The following is a 12565-nucleotide window of genomic DNA, read 5'->3' as shown; positions in this document are numbered from 1 at the left end:
TCTCTCAAAAATAAATAAAAAACATTAAAAAAATTTGTAAAATATGGTTTTAGGGGTCCTCTGGCCAACTTTATCAGAAGAGCATGTGACTCTTGATCTCAGGGTTGTGAGTTTGAGCCCCACTTTGGGTGTAGGGATTACTTTAAAATCTTTAGGGGTGCCAGGGTGGCTCAGTTGATTAAGCATCTGACTTTTGATTTTTGCTCAGGTCATGATTCCAGAGTTGTGGGATCAATTTCTGCCTTGGGCTCTTCCTGGAGCCTGCCTGAGCTTCTCTCTCCCTTTCTCTCTGCCTTTCCCCTACGCACATGTGGGCTCTCTCTCTCAAAAAAAAAAAAAAAAAAAAGGAGGGGGGCACCTGGGTGGCTCAGTCGGTTGAGCGTCTGGTTTTGGCTCAGGTCATGATCTCGCAGTTTGTGGGTTTGAGCCCCGCGTCAGGCTCTGTGCTGACAGCTAGCCTGGAGCCTGCTTCAGACTCTGACTCTCTCCTATTCACGCTGTCTCTCTCTCTCTCTCTCTCAAAAATAAATAAAACATTTAAAAAATTAAAAAAAAAAGAAAATCTTAAAAATAAAATGTGGTTTTATATACGTATGTGTGTATGTAATCTCTATACCTTCATGGGATTTAAACTCAACAATCCTCAGATTAAGAGCTGTATGCCCTGGGGTGCCTGAGTGACTTACTCTTGATTTCATCTCAGGTCATGATCTCTTGGCTGTGAGATGGAGCCTCTACCCTGTACTCCCACCATGAAGCCCTATGTGTGTTAGTCTCTGTGCTGAGCCTGGACACTGCTTAAGATTCTCTCTCTCTCCCTCACTCAGCCCCTCCTGTGCTCCCTTTTCTCACTCGCTAGCTTGTGTGCGCTCTCTCAAAAAAAAAAAAAAAAGGTTGCATGCCCTACTTACTAGGTGCTCCTATCCATTCTATTCTTGAACATTTGGATGATTTCTAATTTTGGGGTATTATGAAAAATGCTACTGTGAACATTCTAACATTTTTATACGAGGAGATTTTATTTTTGGATGGGGCCAGGGAAACAGGTATGCATTTCTGTTGGGTAGATAACCAGGAATTATAGGGTTTGCTGATGTTCATCTTTGCTAGATATTTCCAAAGGGATTATGGTAATGAGCAATCCTGCCATCAGTGTATAAGTTCCGTTCCTTGCCCACATTGTTTGTTTCTTATTTTCATTTGTAGTCATTCTGATGGGTATTTTGTAGTATTGCCTTGCGTTTTTTTTTAATTTTTTAATGTTTTATTTATTTTTGATACAGAGAGAGACAGAGCATGAGAGGGGGAGGGGCAGAGAGAGAAGGAGACACAGACCCGGAAGCAGGCTCCAGGCTCTGAGCTAGCTGTCAGCACAGAGCCTGATGCAGGGCTCGAACCCACGGATGTGAGATCTGACCTGAGCCGAAGTCGGAGGTTTAACCGACTGAGCCACCCAGGCGCCCCTGCCTTGTGATTTTAATTTCTAGTTCGTTTTTGATGACTGGTGAGACTGACCCTTTTCATATGTTTATTGACCATTTGGATATCCTCTTATCCAGTGTCTGTTGAAGTCTTTTGCCCATTTTTCCGTTGGGCACCAACTTTCTTTTCCTCCCTTTTCCTCCTTGCCCTCTTCTCTCTTTTAATATACTTTTGGGGCGCCTGGGTGACTCAGCTGGTTAAGCAACCAACTCTTGATTTTGGTTCAGGTCATGATCGCATGGTCTGTGAGTTCAAGCCCCACATCAAGCTCTGCATTGACAGTGTGGGGCCTGCTTGGAATTCTGTCTCTCTCTCCCTGCCCCTCTTGTGTGCTCTCTGTCTCTCTCAAAATAAACTTTTAAAAATATATACTTTTTATTTTGGAATAATTTTAGATTTATAGGAAAGTTGCAAAGATATTACAGAGAATACTCATATACTCTTCATCCCATTTCCCCCAATGGTAACATCTCACATAACCATGTATGTTTGTCATAACTAAGAAAGTTAATGTTGATACAAGACTGTTAACTAAAATATAGACTGTATTCAGATTTCACCAGTTTTTCCACTAATGTACTTTTTCTGATCCAGGATCCAGTCCAGAATACCATGCTGTATTTACTCATTTTGTTTTATAGGAATTCTTGATGTATTCTGAATATCCTTTATCAGATATATAGAGAGTAATATCTTCTGTTCTGTAGATTGCCATGTACTCTCTTTTGATGAACAAAACTTCAAAACTTTAATAAAATATATCAATTATCAATTTTTAACGGGGAGAATATTTTTATGCTGTGTTTAAGAAAAGTTTTGCCTTGGGGGCGCCTGGGTGGCTCAGTTGGTGAAGCAGCTGACTTTGGCTCAGGTCGTGATCTCACAGTTCGTGGTTCAAGCTCTGCATCGGGCTCTGTGCTGACAGCTCAGAGCCTGGAGCCTGCTTCAGATTCTGTGTCTCCCTTTCTCTCTGCCCCTCCCCTGCTCATGCTCCTTCCTTCTCTCTCTCCAAAATAAATAACGTTTAAAAAAATTAAAAACTTTTGCTCTTTACATTTAAATCCGCAATCCGCTTGAAACTTGTATTTGTATACAGCACAAGGTAGAAGTTATTATGCATCTTTTTCCAACAAGGCATTTTTACTTGAACTTCTAAGCATATTCAGGTTTTTTTAATGTTTTATTTATTTTTGAAAGAGAGACAGCGTGAGCAGGGGAGGGTCAGAGAGAGAGGGAGACACAGAACCCAAAGACAGACTCCAGGCTCTGAGCTAGCTGTCAGCACAGAGCCCGATGCAGGGCTGGAACCCACGAACCGTGAGATCATGCCCTGAGCCGAAGCCGGATGCTTAACCGACTGAGCCACCCAGGCGCCCCTAAGCATATTCTTATGAAAGATAGTTTGAAGAGGAGCATCACGTCAAATTTTGAGGAACTGGCACTTTTATCTACACGTTGTAGTGACTGGGTTTTCACTTAAGCATCATACTGCCCATCTTACCAATTAATACACTAAGGTTGAGGGAGAATAAATCACTACACACAACAAGGAAAAGCCAGAGTCAGTGTTTGAGCTCAGATCTAACTGTTCCAAATGCAATTCTTTTTCTGCAAAGAAGAGAAACAGTCAACTGGGCTCGAGGGTTAGGGACCAGGCGGTAAATGTGATGGTGACCTAGGCCCTGTTGTGTATCATTCTCATTCTGTCAAAATAAATACATTTTCTAAAATAAAAAATAAACATACAAGAAATAAAAAGAGAATTTGACAGTAATCTACAAAAGGGGAGGGCAGGGATGGGGGCTTAGGTTGAATACCTAAGTTTAATTAATTTAATCTACTCAGTGGCAGGCTTCGTGGCCATTAAAAGCCAATTTTGAAGACTGTTTAGTGTGATGGAAATTAAAGATGAAATATTAAAGGGAAAAAGAGTCTCTGTCTCCCTCTGCCCCTCGTCTGCTCACATTCGGTTTCTCTCTCTCAAAAGGAAATAGACATTAAAAAAAAAGGAACTAGAATCTTTTATGTTCATGAGAGATATTAGTCTGTAGTGGGTTTTTTTCTGTCTTTAAAAAAAAAAAAGAAAAATTGTTGAACCGCCTGGGTGGGTCGGTCAGTCGAGTGTCAACGCTTGATTTTGGTTCAGGTCATGATCCCGGGGTCCTGGAATCAAGCCCTGTGCCAGGCTCCGCATGAAGCCTGCTTGAGGTTCTCTCTCGCCCTCTCTCTCCTCCTCCCTCCCCCGCCATCCTTTCCCCCTGCTCACATGTACACTCTCCGTCTCTCTCAAACTGAATAAAACAAAGAAACAATAATAAAATGGTCTTCATCTGGTTTTGGCACCAGAGTAAGGCTAGCTTCAGGAAATGAATTGGAAAGTGTTTTCTCCTCTTGTGTTTTCTGGTTGAGATTTTGGGCGCCTGGGTGGCTCAGGTGGTTGAGCATCCAACCCCTGATTCTGGCTCAGGTCATCTTACAGTCCAGGGGGCTGCGCCCCATGTCAGGCTGTGAGCTGGCAACACAGAGCCTGCTTGGGGTTCTCTCTGTCTCTCTGCTCCTTTCACTCTTACACATGCGTGTGCACTCTCGCTCTAGATAAATACACTTTTAAATAAAAACGTCTTTTTTAATCTGAAAAGAGATTATGTGGAATTCGTGCTAATTTTTTAAACATTTGGTAGAATTCTCTAGTGGAATCACCGGGGCCTGGATATTTCTTTTTCTTAGAGAGATGTAAAATGGTGAATTTAATTTCCTTAAAGTTATAAGGCTACTCCTATTACCTGTTTTATATTAGGTAATTTGTGGTAGTTTGTGTTTTTTGAGGAATTGGACCCTTTTGTCTAAATTGTCAAATTTATGTTCATAGAGTTGTTCATAGGGCTATCTTATGCTTTGGATATCATGCTAAAGGTTTATCAATTTCAACGATCTTTTCAAAGAACCAGCTCTTCATTTCATTGATTTTTTTTTTTTCTACTTTACTGTGTTAAATTTTATTCATTTCTTCTCTTTATTAATTTCTTCCTCCTATCCCACTTTGGGTCTAATTCATTCTTCTTTTTCTAGAAGTGAGAAGCCTAAATTGTTGGTCTGAGACTTTCTTCTTTTCTAATGTACGTGTCTTATTTTTTTAAAGTAATCTGTGTGCTCCAAGGGGCTTGAACTCCTGACCTTGAAATAAAGAGTCACAGGCTCTACCAATTGAGCCAGCCAGGCATCCCTTTAATACATGCATTTGCTGTTATGAATTTCCCTCTCAGAACTGCTTTAGATCTTTTGCACAAAGTTTGACCTTTTGTGTTTTCACTTTTATTCAGTTCAGTGATTTTTTAAAATTTTCCCTAGGGGCATCTGGGTGGCGCAGTTGGTTAAGCATCCAACTCTTGAGCTCATAATCTCACAGTTTGTGAGTTCAAGCCTGCATCAGTCTCTGCACCATGGTACGGAAACTGCTTGAGATTCTCTCTGCCCCTCTCCAGCTTGTGCTCACTCTCTCTCAAAATAAATAAATAAATTTTAAAATAAATAAATAAATAAAATTTCCCTTGAAGGGCACCTGGGTGGCTCAATTGGTTGAGTGTCTGGCTTCGGCTCAGATCATGATCTCACAGTTTATGGGTTCAAGCCTGGTGTTGGGATCTGTTTGGACAGCTCAGAGCCTGGAGCCTCCTTCAGATCCTGTCTCCCTCTCTCTGTGTCCGTCTCCTGCTTGTGCTCTTTCTCTCTCAAAAAATAAAATGTTGGGGTGCCGGGGTGGCTCAGTCGGTTAAGCATCGGCTTCAGCTCAGGTCATGATCTCACAGTTCATTGGTTTGGGCCCTGTATTGGGCTCTGTGCTGACAGCTAGCTCAGAGCCTGGAGCCCGTCTTCAGATTCTGTATCTCCCTCCCTATCTGACCCTCCCCTGCTCATGCTGTCTGTCTGTCTGTCTCTCTCTCTCTCTCTCTCAAAAATAAATAAAACATTAAAGAATAAAATAAAAGCTTAAGAAAAATTAAAAATAAAAATAAAATTTCCCTTGATACTTCCTTGTTGACCCAAGAATTATTTAGATGTTGTTTAGTTTCCTAGTGGTTAGAAATTTTTCTTTTATCTTTGTTATTTCTGTTTTTTAATGTTTTATTTAGTTTTGAAAGAGAGCGAGAGAGAGAGCACGCATGCGTGCGTGAACAGGAGAGGGGCAGAGAGACGAGGGAACAGAGTATCAGAAGCAGGCTCCTCGCTGCAGCAGTGAGCCAAATATGGGGCTCAAACTTATGAACCCTCAGATCACGACCTGAGGTGAAGTCAGATGTTCAACCAACTGAGCCACCCAGGCGCCCCTCTTTCTATTATTTCTACTTTGATTACATTGTGGTCAGACAATGTGCTCTAAATGATTTCCATTCTTTCAAGTTTGTTGGTTTGTTTTATGGTGCAAATTATTGTCTATCTTTATGTTCTATAGGTGCATGCAAGGAATGTACACTCTGCTGTCCAGGGGGTGTTCCTAACTCTTGATTAGATCCTCCTGGACTTTTGTCTAGTTTTATTTATTGCTCAGAGATAGGTGTTGAAAAAGTCTCCAAGTAACATTGTGGATTTGTTAAATTAAAAAAAAAAAAAAAGGGAAGGAGAAGGGGGAATGCCTGGGAGACTCAGTCAGTTGAGTGTCTGACTCTTGATTCCAGCTCAGTTCATGATCCCAGGGTTGTGGGATCAAGCCCCACATTGGGCTCTGTGCTGAGCATGGAGCCTGCTTAGGATTCTCTCCCTCTCCGTCTCTCTCTCTCTCTCTCTCCCTCTCCCTCTCCGTCTCTCTCTCTCTCTCTCTCTCTCTCTCTCTCTCTCTCTCCCCCCCGCCCAGCCCCCTCTGCTCTTGTGCACTCTCTCCCTCTCTCTCTCAAATAAAAAAAGTAATAAAATTTAAAAAATATATTTAGTTGTGGATTTGTGTATTCGCCTTTCAGTTCTTTGGTTTTTTTTTTAATAAAATTTTATTTTTAAGTAATCTCTACACCTGATGTGGGGCTCAAACTCACCTGAGATCAAGAGTTACACATTATTCTGACTGAGCCAGCCAGGCACTCCCAGCTAGTTCTTCAGTTTTTGCTTCACGTATTTTGCAGCTCTGTTGTTTGGAGCATATCCTTTTGGGGTTGCTATGTCTTCTTTGTGGATTGAGCCTTTTACATTATATAATGTCCCTCTCTGTCTCTGGTAATTCTCTTTGTTCTGAAGTTTACTTTATCTGATATTAATATAGCCACTCTTGCTTTCCTTTAATTATTGTTTGTATGATGTATCTTTTCCCATCCTTTTATTTTGAACTTGCCTATATGGTTATGTTTAAATATGTTTCTTTTTTAGAAAGAGAGCACATAAATGAGGTACAGGGGCGGGGGGTGGGGCGGGGAGAGAAAAAGAGAATGAATCTTAAGCAGGCTCCATGCCCTGCCTGGAACATGATCCCATGACAGGAGCCAAAATCAACAGTCAGATGCTCAACTGACTAAGCCGCCCAGGCTCCCCTGATTCATGTTCTTTAATCAACTCTGCCAATATCTGGTTTTTAATTAGTATATTTAGACCACTTACATTTAATGCGATTATTGGTGTGGTAAGTCTGCCATTTTATTTTTGGTTTTCTCTATTTTTTCATTAATCTGTTTTCTCTGTCTTCCTGTAACTTACTTGAAAGCTTTTTACGATTCCATTTTGATTCATCTGTTTGTTTGAATGTTATCTCTTTGTATAGACTTTTTAGTGATTGCTCTAGGTATTACATTTGTATAAATGTAACTTATCACAGTCTTCCAGTATTGTCATTTTACCAGTTTGAATGAAATATAGAAATCTTACTTTCCTTTATATCTCTTTATCCTCTCCCAGTCATAATATAATTAAATATTTCCAAGGCACCTGGTGGCTCAGGTCAGTTAGTATGTGACTTTGGCTCAAGTCATGAGCTCAGCTCAGAGTTAGTGAGAGCCCCACATTGGGCTCTGCAGTAGTAGCTCAGAGCCTGGAAACTGCTTCAGATTCTGTGTCTCCTTCTTTCTCTGATCCTCCCCACTTGGGCACATAGTGTCTCTTTCTCACAAATAAATAAATAAATAAATAAGTGAAAAATTTTCTCTGTGTATACTTAGAACTAAATTAGGCAGTAATTAATTTTAGCTTCAACCATCAAACATAATTTAGATAACCCAAGAGTAGAGGGAAAGCCTATTTATTGATATTTTTTGCTATCCATGTTTTGTTTTATCTTTTTCTTGTTAAAGTTTATTTATTTATTTTGAGAGTGAGAGAAAGCATGAGCAGGTGAGGGGCAGAGAGAGAGAGAGAGAGAGAGAGAGAGAGAGAGAGAGAATCCCAAACAGGCTCCGTGCCATCAGAGCAGAGTCCAACACAGGGCTCACTCTCACAAATCTTAGATCCTGACTTGAGCCGAGATCATTATCTGAGCCAAGATCAAAAGTCAGAAACTTAACTGACTGAGCCACCCAGGAATCTCTGTTCATGTTGTTTCTATCTTTTTATTGTTCCAAGGTTCCTTTCATATTGTTTCCTTTCTGTTTAAAGATCTTTTACAGCCCTTTTAATGTAGCTTATTGGTAAGAGATTCTTAGTTTTTCTTTACATGAGAACATCTTGATTTCCCCCTCATTCCTGAAGGAGAATTTTTTTTGGTCATAGGATGCTTGATTAGGAGGGTTTTTTCCAGCACTTGAAAATAATATGCCATTTCCTCTTGGCCATCCTAGCTTCTGATGCAAATCTGCTCTTTAATCACAGTGCTTCCCCCATATAGGTAAGGTGTCATTTTTCTCTGATTTGAAAAGATTTTCCTCTTTGTTTTTAGTTATCAGACGTTGAATTATGAGTCTTGGCATGATTGGGCAGCTTAACCTATTTGGGATTTGCTCCTTGAATCTGTGGGTTTTTGTCTTTTGTAACATTTGGAAAGTTTTCAGACATTATTTCTTTGAGTACATTTGCAAGTTTCCCATTTTCTCCCTTCCATCTGGGGTTCTGATGACATGTGTGGATGAAATGACCCCTCATGGCCCCCATCTAGCCTGGGTGTCCAGGCTTTTCCAATTAGAATGCCTGGGTCCATACAATACTGATCAGCACGGGAGTTTTGACCTGCTCCGTTTCCGACCTGGGCCGGTTCACCCCTCCTTAGGCAACCTGGTGGTCCCCCGCTCCCGGGAGGTCACCATATTGATGCCGAACTTAGTGCGGACACCCGATCGGCATAGCGCACTACAGCCCAGAACTCCTGGGCTCAAGCGATCCTCCTGCCTCAGCCTCCCGAGTCGCTGGGACTACAGGCGCGCGCCACCGCGCCCGGCCCGGGTCCATACAATAAACGAGACCTGATGACCTTTGTTGGCTATAAGTCCTTTGTTTTGGCTGAGAGATGCCCCAGCGTCTCCCAGCTGCCTCCAGGTATGGGGAGATGTGGCTTGAACCAAAGTGCATGTCTGTGTCCTGGGGAAAAGCGTTGGCAGCCGCTCTGGCTATTTTGAAATCGTTTCCTCTTCTTTCTTGTGTGATGTTCTCTTGACCCAGATGTCACGGAGCATGTGTACACATTCAGAAGATACTTGTGCATGTCGAGGGCCGTGGCACACGGCAGCCCACATGACTTCACAGAAAGGACAGTTCCTTACACAACCTAAGTTGCTAAGAGGCAGGTGATGTAGGAAGCCCCATGATGCCAAGAGCTCAAGGAGGGGAGGGTGTGTTTCCCAGGGGATGTAGGGACACGTCATGGAAAATGTGGCGCTTGCATGTGAACTTCAGATGCCCAATGGGAGGAAAGGACATGTAAGGCAAAAGAAATGGTGCAAGCAAAGTTGCTGAGGTGGGAAAACTAGGAAGTACTGGACAGGGAGCAGTGAGGAGCAGTAACAGAAGTGGGTTGACCCAGACTCTGGAGGGTCTGAATGACCCCGCTGAGGATCTGGCTTGTATTTGGTTGGAAATAAGTGTTTTTGTAACACCAGCTACATTGCCAGGATTAGGAAGGATGAAGGGCCATGTGGGAGTGTCTTCTACCTGTTTCAAATTTGGGTTAATTCCAAGACGTGGGAGGAGGCTAATATTTGAGTATCTCTCTTTTATGTGGCAGAGAGCTCCACACGCTTTCTGTTCATCTTCAGTGGAAACCCCTATGTTGGATGGTAGTGCTGCCATTTTACAGGGCGATCATTGAGCCTTAAGTATCTGACCACAGAGACTGGATTCATTTCCTTATTTAGGAAGGACTGTTCCCAGCCCAGAGAATCTTCTCAGAACTCCCTGGGTGGGGCACATTCTTTCTTCCTCCTTTCCTTCCATCAGGCATTTAGAATATTAGGAGGGTTCCTTAAAACCTGTTAAGGGTAAGATGGCATTTATACCCCTGGACCGCAAGGTCACATTTATCCTTGGGCAGCTCAGCATCCAATCTCCCATCCTTGCCTGGGGAAGCATGTATTCCCTTTTCATGCTCTCATAGTATTAAAACTGGAAGGAGCCTTAGAGACACTTAGTTCAGCCCATTGTTCTTCTGGTGCAAGCCCGGGGCTCCGTGCAGCTACACCTCGCGTCCGGCTCTACACATAACACAGGTTATTGGCAAGGTTTGGTCCTATTTGCCTCTTTCAATGTTGTTGTCTCCCCGAATCTCCAGCCCCCACTTTTTCCTTTTACCATATGATTTCTCCCTCAATGTGTTCTATTTTTCCACTGTGTGTGTGCATTTCACAGTATATTTTTTATTATTTTAATTAAAATTTTTTTGTTTATTTTTGAGAGAGAGAGAGACAGAGCACGAGAGGGAGAGGGGTAGGGGGTGGGAGGAGACACAGAATCCGAAGCAGGCTTCAGGCTCTGAGCTGTCAGCACAGAGCCTGAAGTGGGGCTCTACCAATGAACTGTGAGATCATGATCAGAGCCGAAGTTGGACACTCAACTGACTGAGCCACCCAGGTGCCCCTCACAATGTGTTTTTTTTAACCCTTCTTTGAGTTAGGAAAGAAAATGTGCTTCTTCCTTCAAAATTAGGCTCATCTATGCGTATGTACTTATTGTCTTGCCTCTTTTCATTTGGGTCATGTCTGTAGGCCTTATAGAAATAGGGGTTTGGGTTCAAGTACTGGCCTGGTTTGGTTTTGGAAGGATATCCTAGTCTCGTGAAGTACGTCAGTAACTCCTGGCTGCCTGTGTGGTGCAGGAACCCTAGATGGGGGGTGGGGGCATCCATGGAAGGGGAGTCCATGCAGTGAGCCTCCTATGGTGTGGGGACCAGGGCAGCCAGCCCCTCTGCCTGCTGTGTGTCTCTGTGGAGTGCGAACACGGTTAGCGGACCCAGGAGTGACTGGTATTGGGCAAGCTACTGTCCCCTCTTCAGATGTCAACTTTTCTTGTCCTAAGTGACGGTCACAAGGCCTACTCCACAGGGCTGGCAAAAGCGCAGCGGCACCAGCCATAGACTGTAAAGGCAAGGGGTGACTGTCACTGTCATTGTCATTACCAGGGGAGCGTGGACATTCTCAGGCTGACTCTGCAGAGTGAACTGACAGGAGACGAACTTGAACACATAGCCCAGCAGGTATCGAGGTTTCTGCTGGGGTGAGGCCTCTTCCCCTCCCCCGGCCCTCCCTCCTTTGCTGCCCACTCCTCGTGCCAGTGCTGTCTGGGGGTGTCCCTGCCGCTGCCCAGGGCCACACACACCTGACCTCAGCATGTGCACTGCTTTGGGGGCGGGGAGGCCCCACTCAAACGAAAACTAATCTGCAGTTTCTGCTGATTTTCCCCATCTGGTGTTGCTGCTGTGTGGCTTCTGGTAGAGGTTAAAATGAATTTTTGGAGGGAAACGCAGACTAACCCTTTACAGCTTTCGAGGAGCAGGTGCTCTGCATTGGTCAAGGGACAGAAGAAGTTCTGGGCTTGCCGTGATTTCTGAGCCATTTCTCTCTCTTTCTCTCTGTCTCTCTCTCTCTCTGACAGGCAGGTACAAGGACCTTTGCCATGGTGTCTGGCCGCTCAACCAGTCATTCGCTGGCATCAGAATTGGTGGAGTCCAATGATGGACACGAGGAGATCCTTAAGGTAAGCTCAGCTCCCTCCACTGTCCTCCCTCTCCTCGGTCTCCTTTCAGGCACGTGAGAGGCAGCCGCCGACTCTGCCACAGGGAGATTGTGGTTTGACTTGGAAGAACCCGACCTGTGATGCCAGCTCCTGCCCATTTCCTGGAGAGACCTTAATTAGCGCCCCGCGACCACAGTCAGTCTGTAGTGACTTTGGTGCAGGAGGACGGATGCGATGACCTTTCTAGGTGCCTGTCCCACTAGCCATGTTTAGCTGCTCGAGGTTGTGGAGTCAGGTGGGAGGTGTGTTTATGGAGCTTTTTGTAAATAAACGAATGCTCATTATTTCTTTTTTAAAAAGCTCTTGGAAGGCACCTGGTGGCTCAATCAGTTAAGCGCCCGACCCCTGATTTCACCTTAGGTAGTGATCTCATGGTTTGTGAGATTGAGCCTTGTGTCGGGCTCAATTCAATTGTGTTTAAGAGTTTATCTGTAGGTATAATGGAAGAATGTAACCACACTTTCTCTGTGGTGTTATTTTTGCTATATTTGAAAAATTAAAAATTAAAAAAATTTTTAATATTTGTTTATTTTTGAGACAGAGAGTACAAGCAGGGGGAGGGGTAGAGTGAGACGGGGACTGAAGTGGGCTCTGAGCTGACAGTAGCTAGCCCCATGCAGGGCTCGAATTCATAAGCCATGAGATCATGACCTGAGCTGAAGTTGGATGCTCAACCAACTGAGCCACCCAGGTACCCCTATATTTGAATTTTAAAATACCAGTAAATAGTCCAAAGGGATTACTCTTCTTTAAAAAAATTTTTTTTTGGGGGGGCAGTGCGCCTGGGTGGCTCAGTCGGTTAAGCGTCTGACTTCGGCTCGGGTCATGATCTCATGGTTCATGGGTTCAGGCCCCACATCAGGCTATGTGCTGACAGCTAGCTCAGAGCCTGGAGCCTGCTTCAGATTCTGTGTCTCCCTCTCCCTGACCCTCCCCTGCTCATGCTGTCTCTCTC

The 12565-nt window shown here is 43.7% G+C and overlaps 1 protein-coding gene across 3 annotated transcripts in view; it reads left to right on the top strand.

Moving 5' to 3' along the window:
- Positions 1-12565, top strand: part of TUFT1 (tuftelin 1) — a 42994-nt gene that overhangs the window by 13422 nt on the left and 17007 nt on the right. For 2 of the 3 annotated variants that reach the window (XM_029948941.1, XM_029948944.1), the window contains exons 2-3: positions 10997-11071; positions 11470-11571. In XM_029948941.1, the coding sequence (XP_029804801.1) occupies positions 10997-11071; positions 11470-11571 (177 nt within the window). The remainder of the gene's footprint in view (positions 1-10996; positions 11072-11469; positions 11572-12565) is intronic. The other variant, XM_029948942.1, reaches the window with a different exon arrangement.

Source organism: Suricata suricatta, chromosome 8 (assembly GCF_006229205.1).
Source record: "Suricata suricatta isolate VVHF042 chromosome 8, meerkat_22Aug2017_6uvM2_HiC, whole genome shotgun sequence".
Lineage (NCBI taxonomy): Eukaryota > Metazoa > Chordata > Mammalia > Carnivora > Herpestidae > Suricata > Suricata suricatta.
The sequence above is the reverse complement of the archived record's forward strand: the minus strand, read 5'-3'. Positions and strand labels throughout refer to the sequence as shown.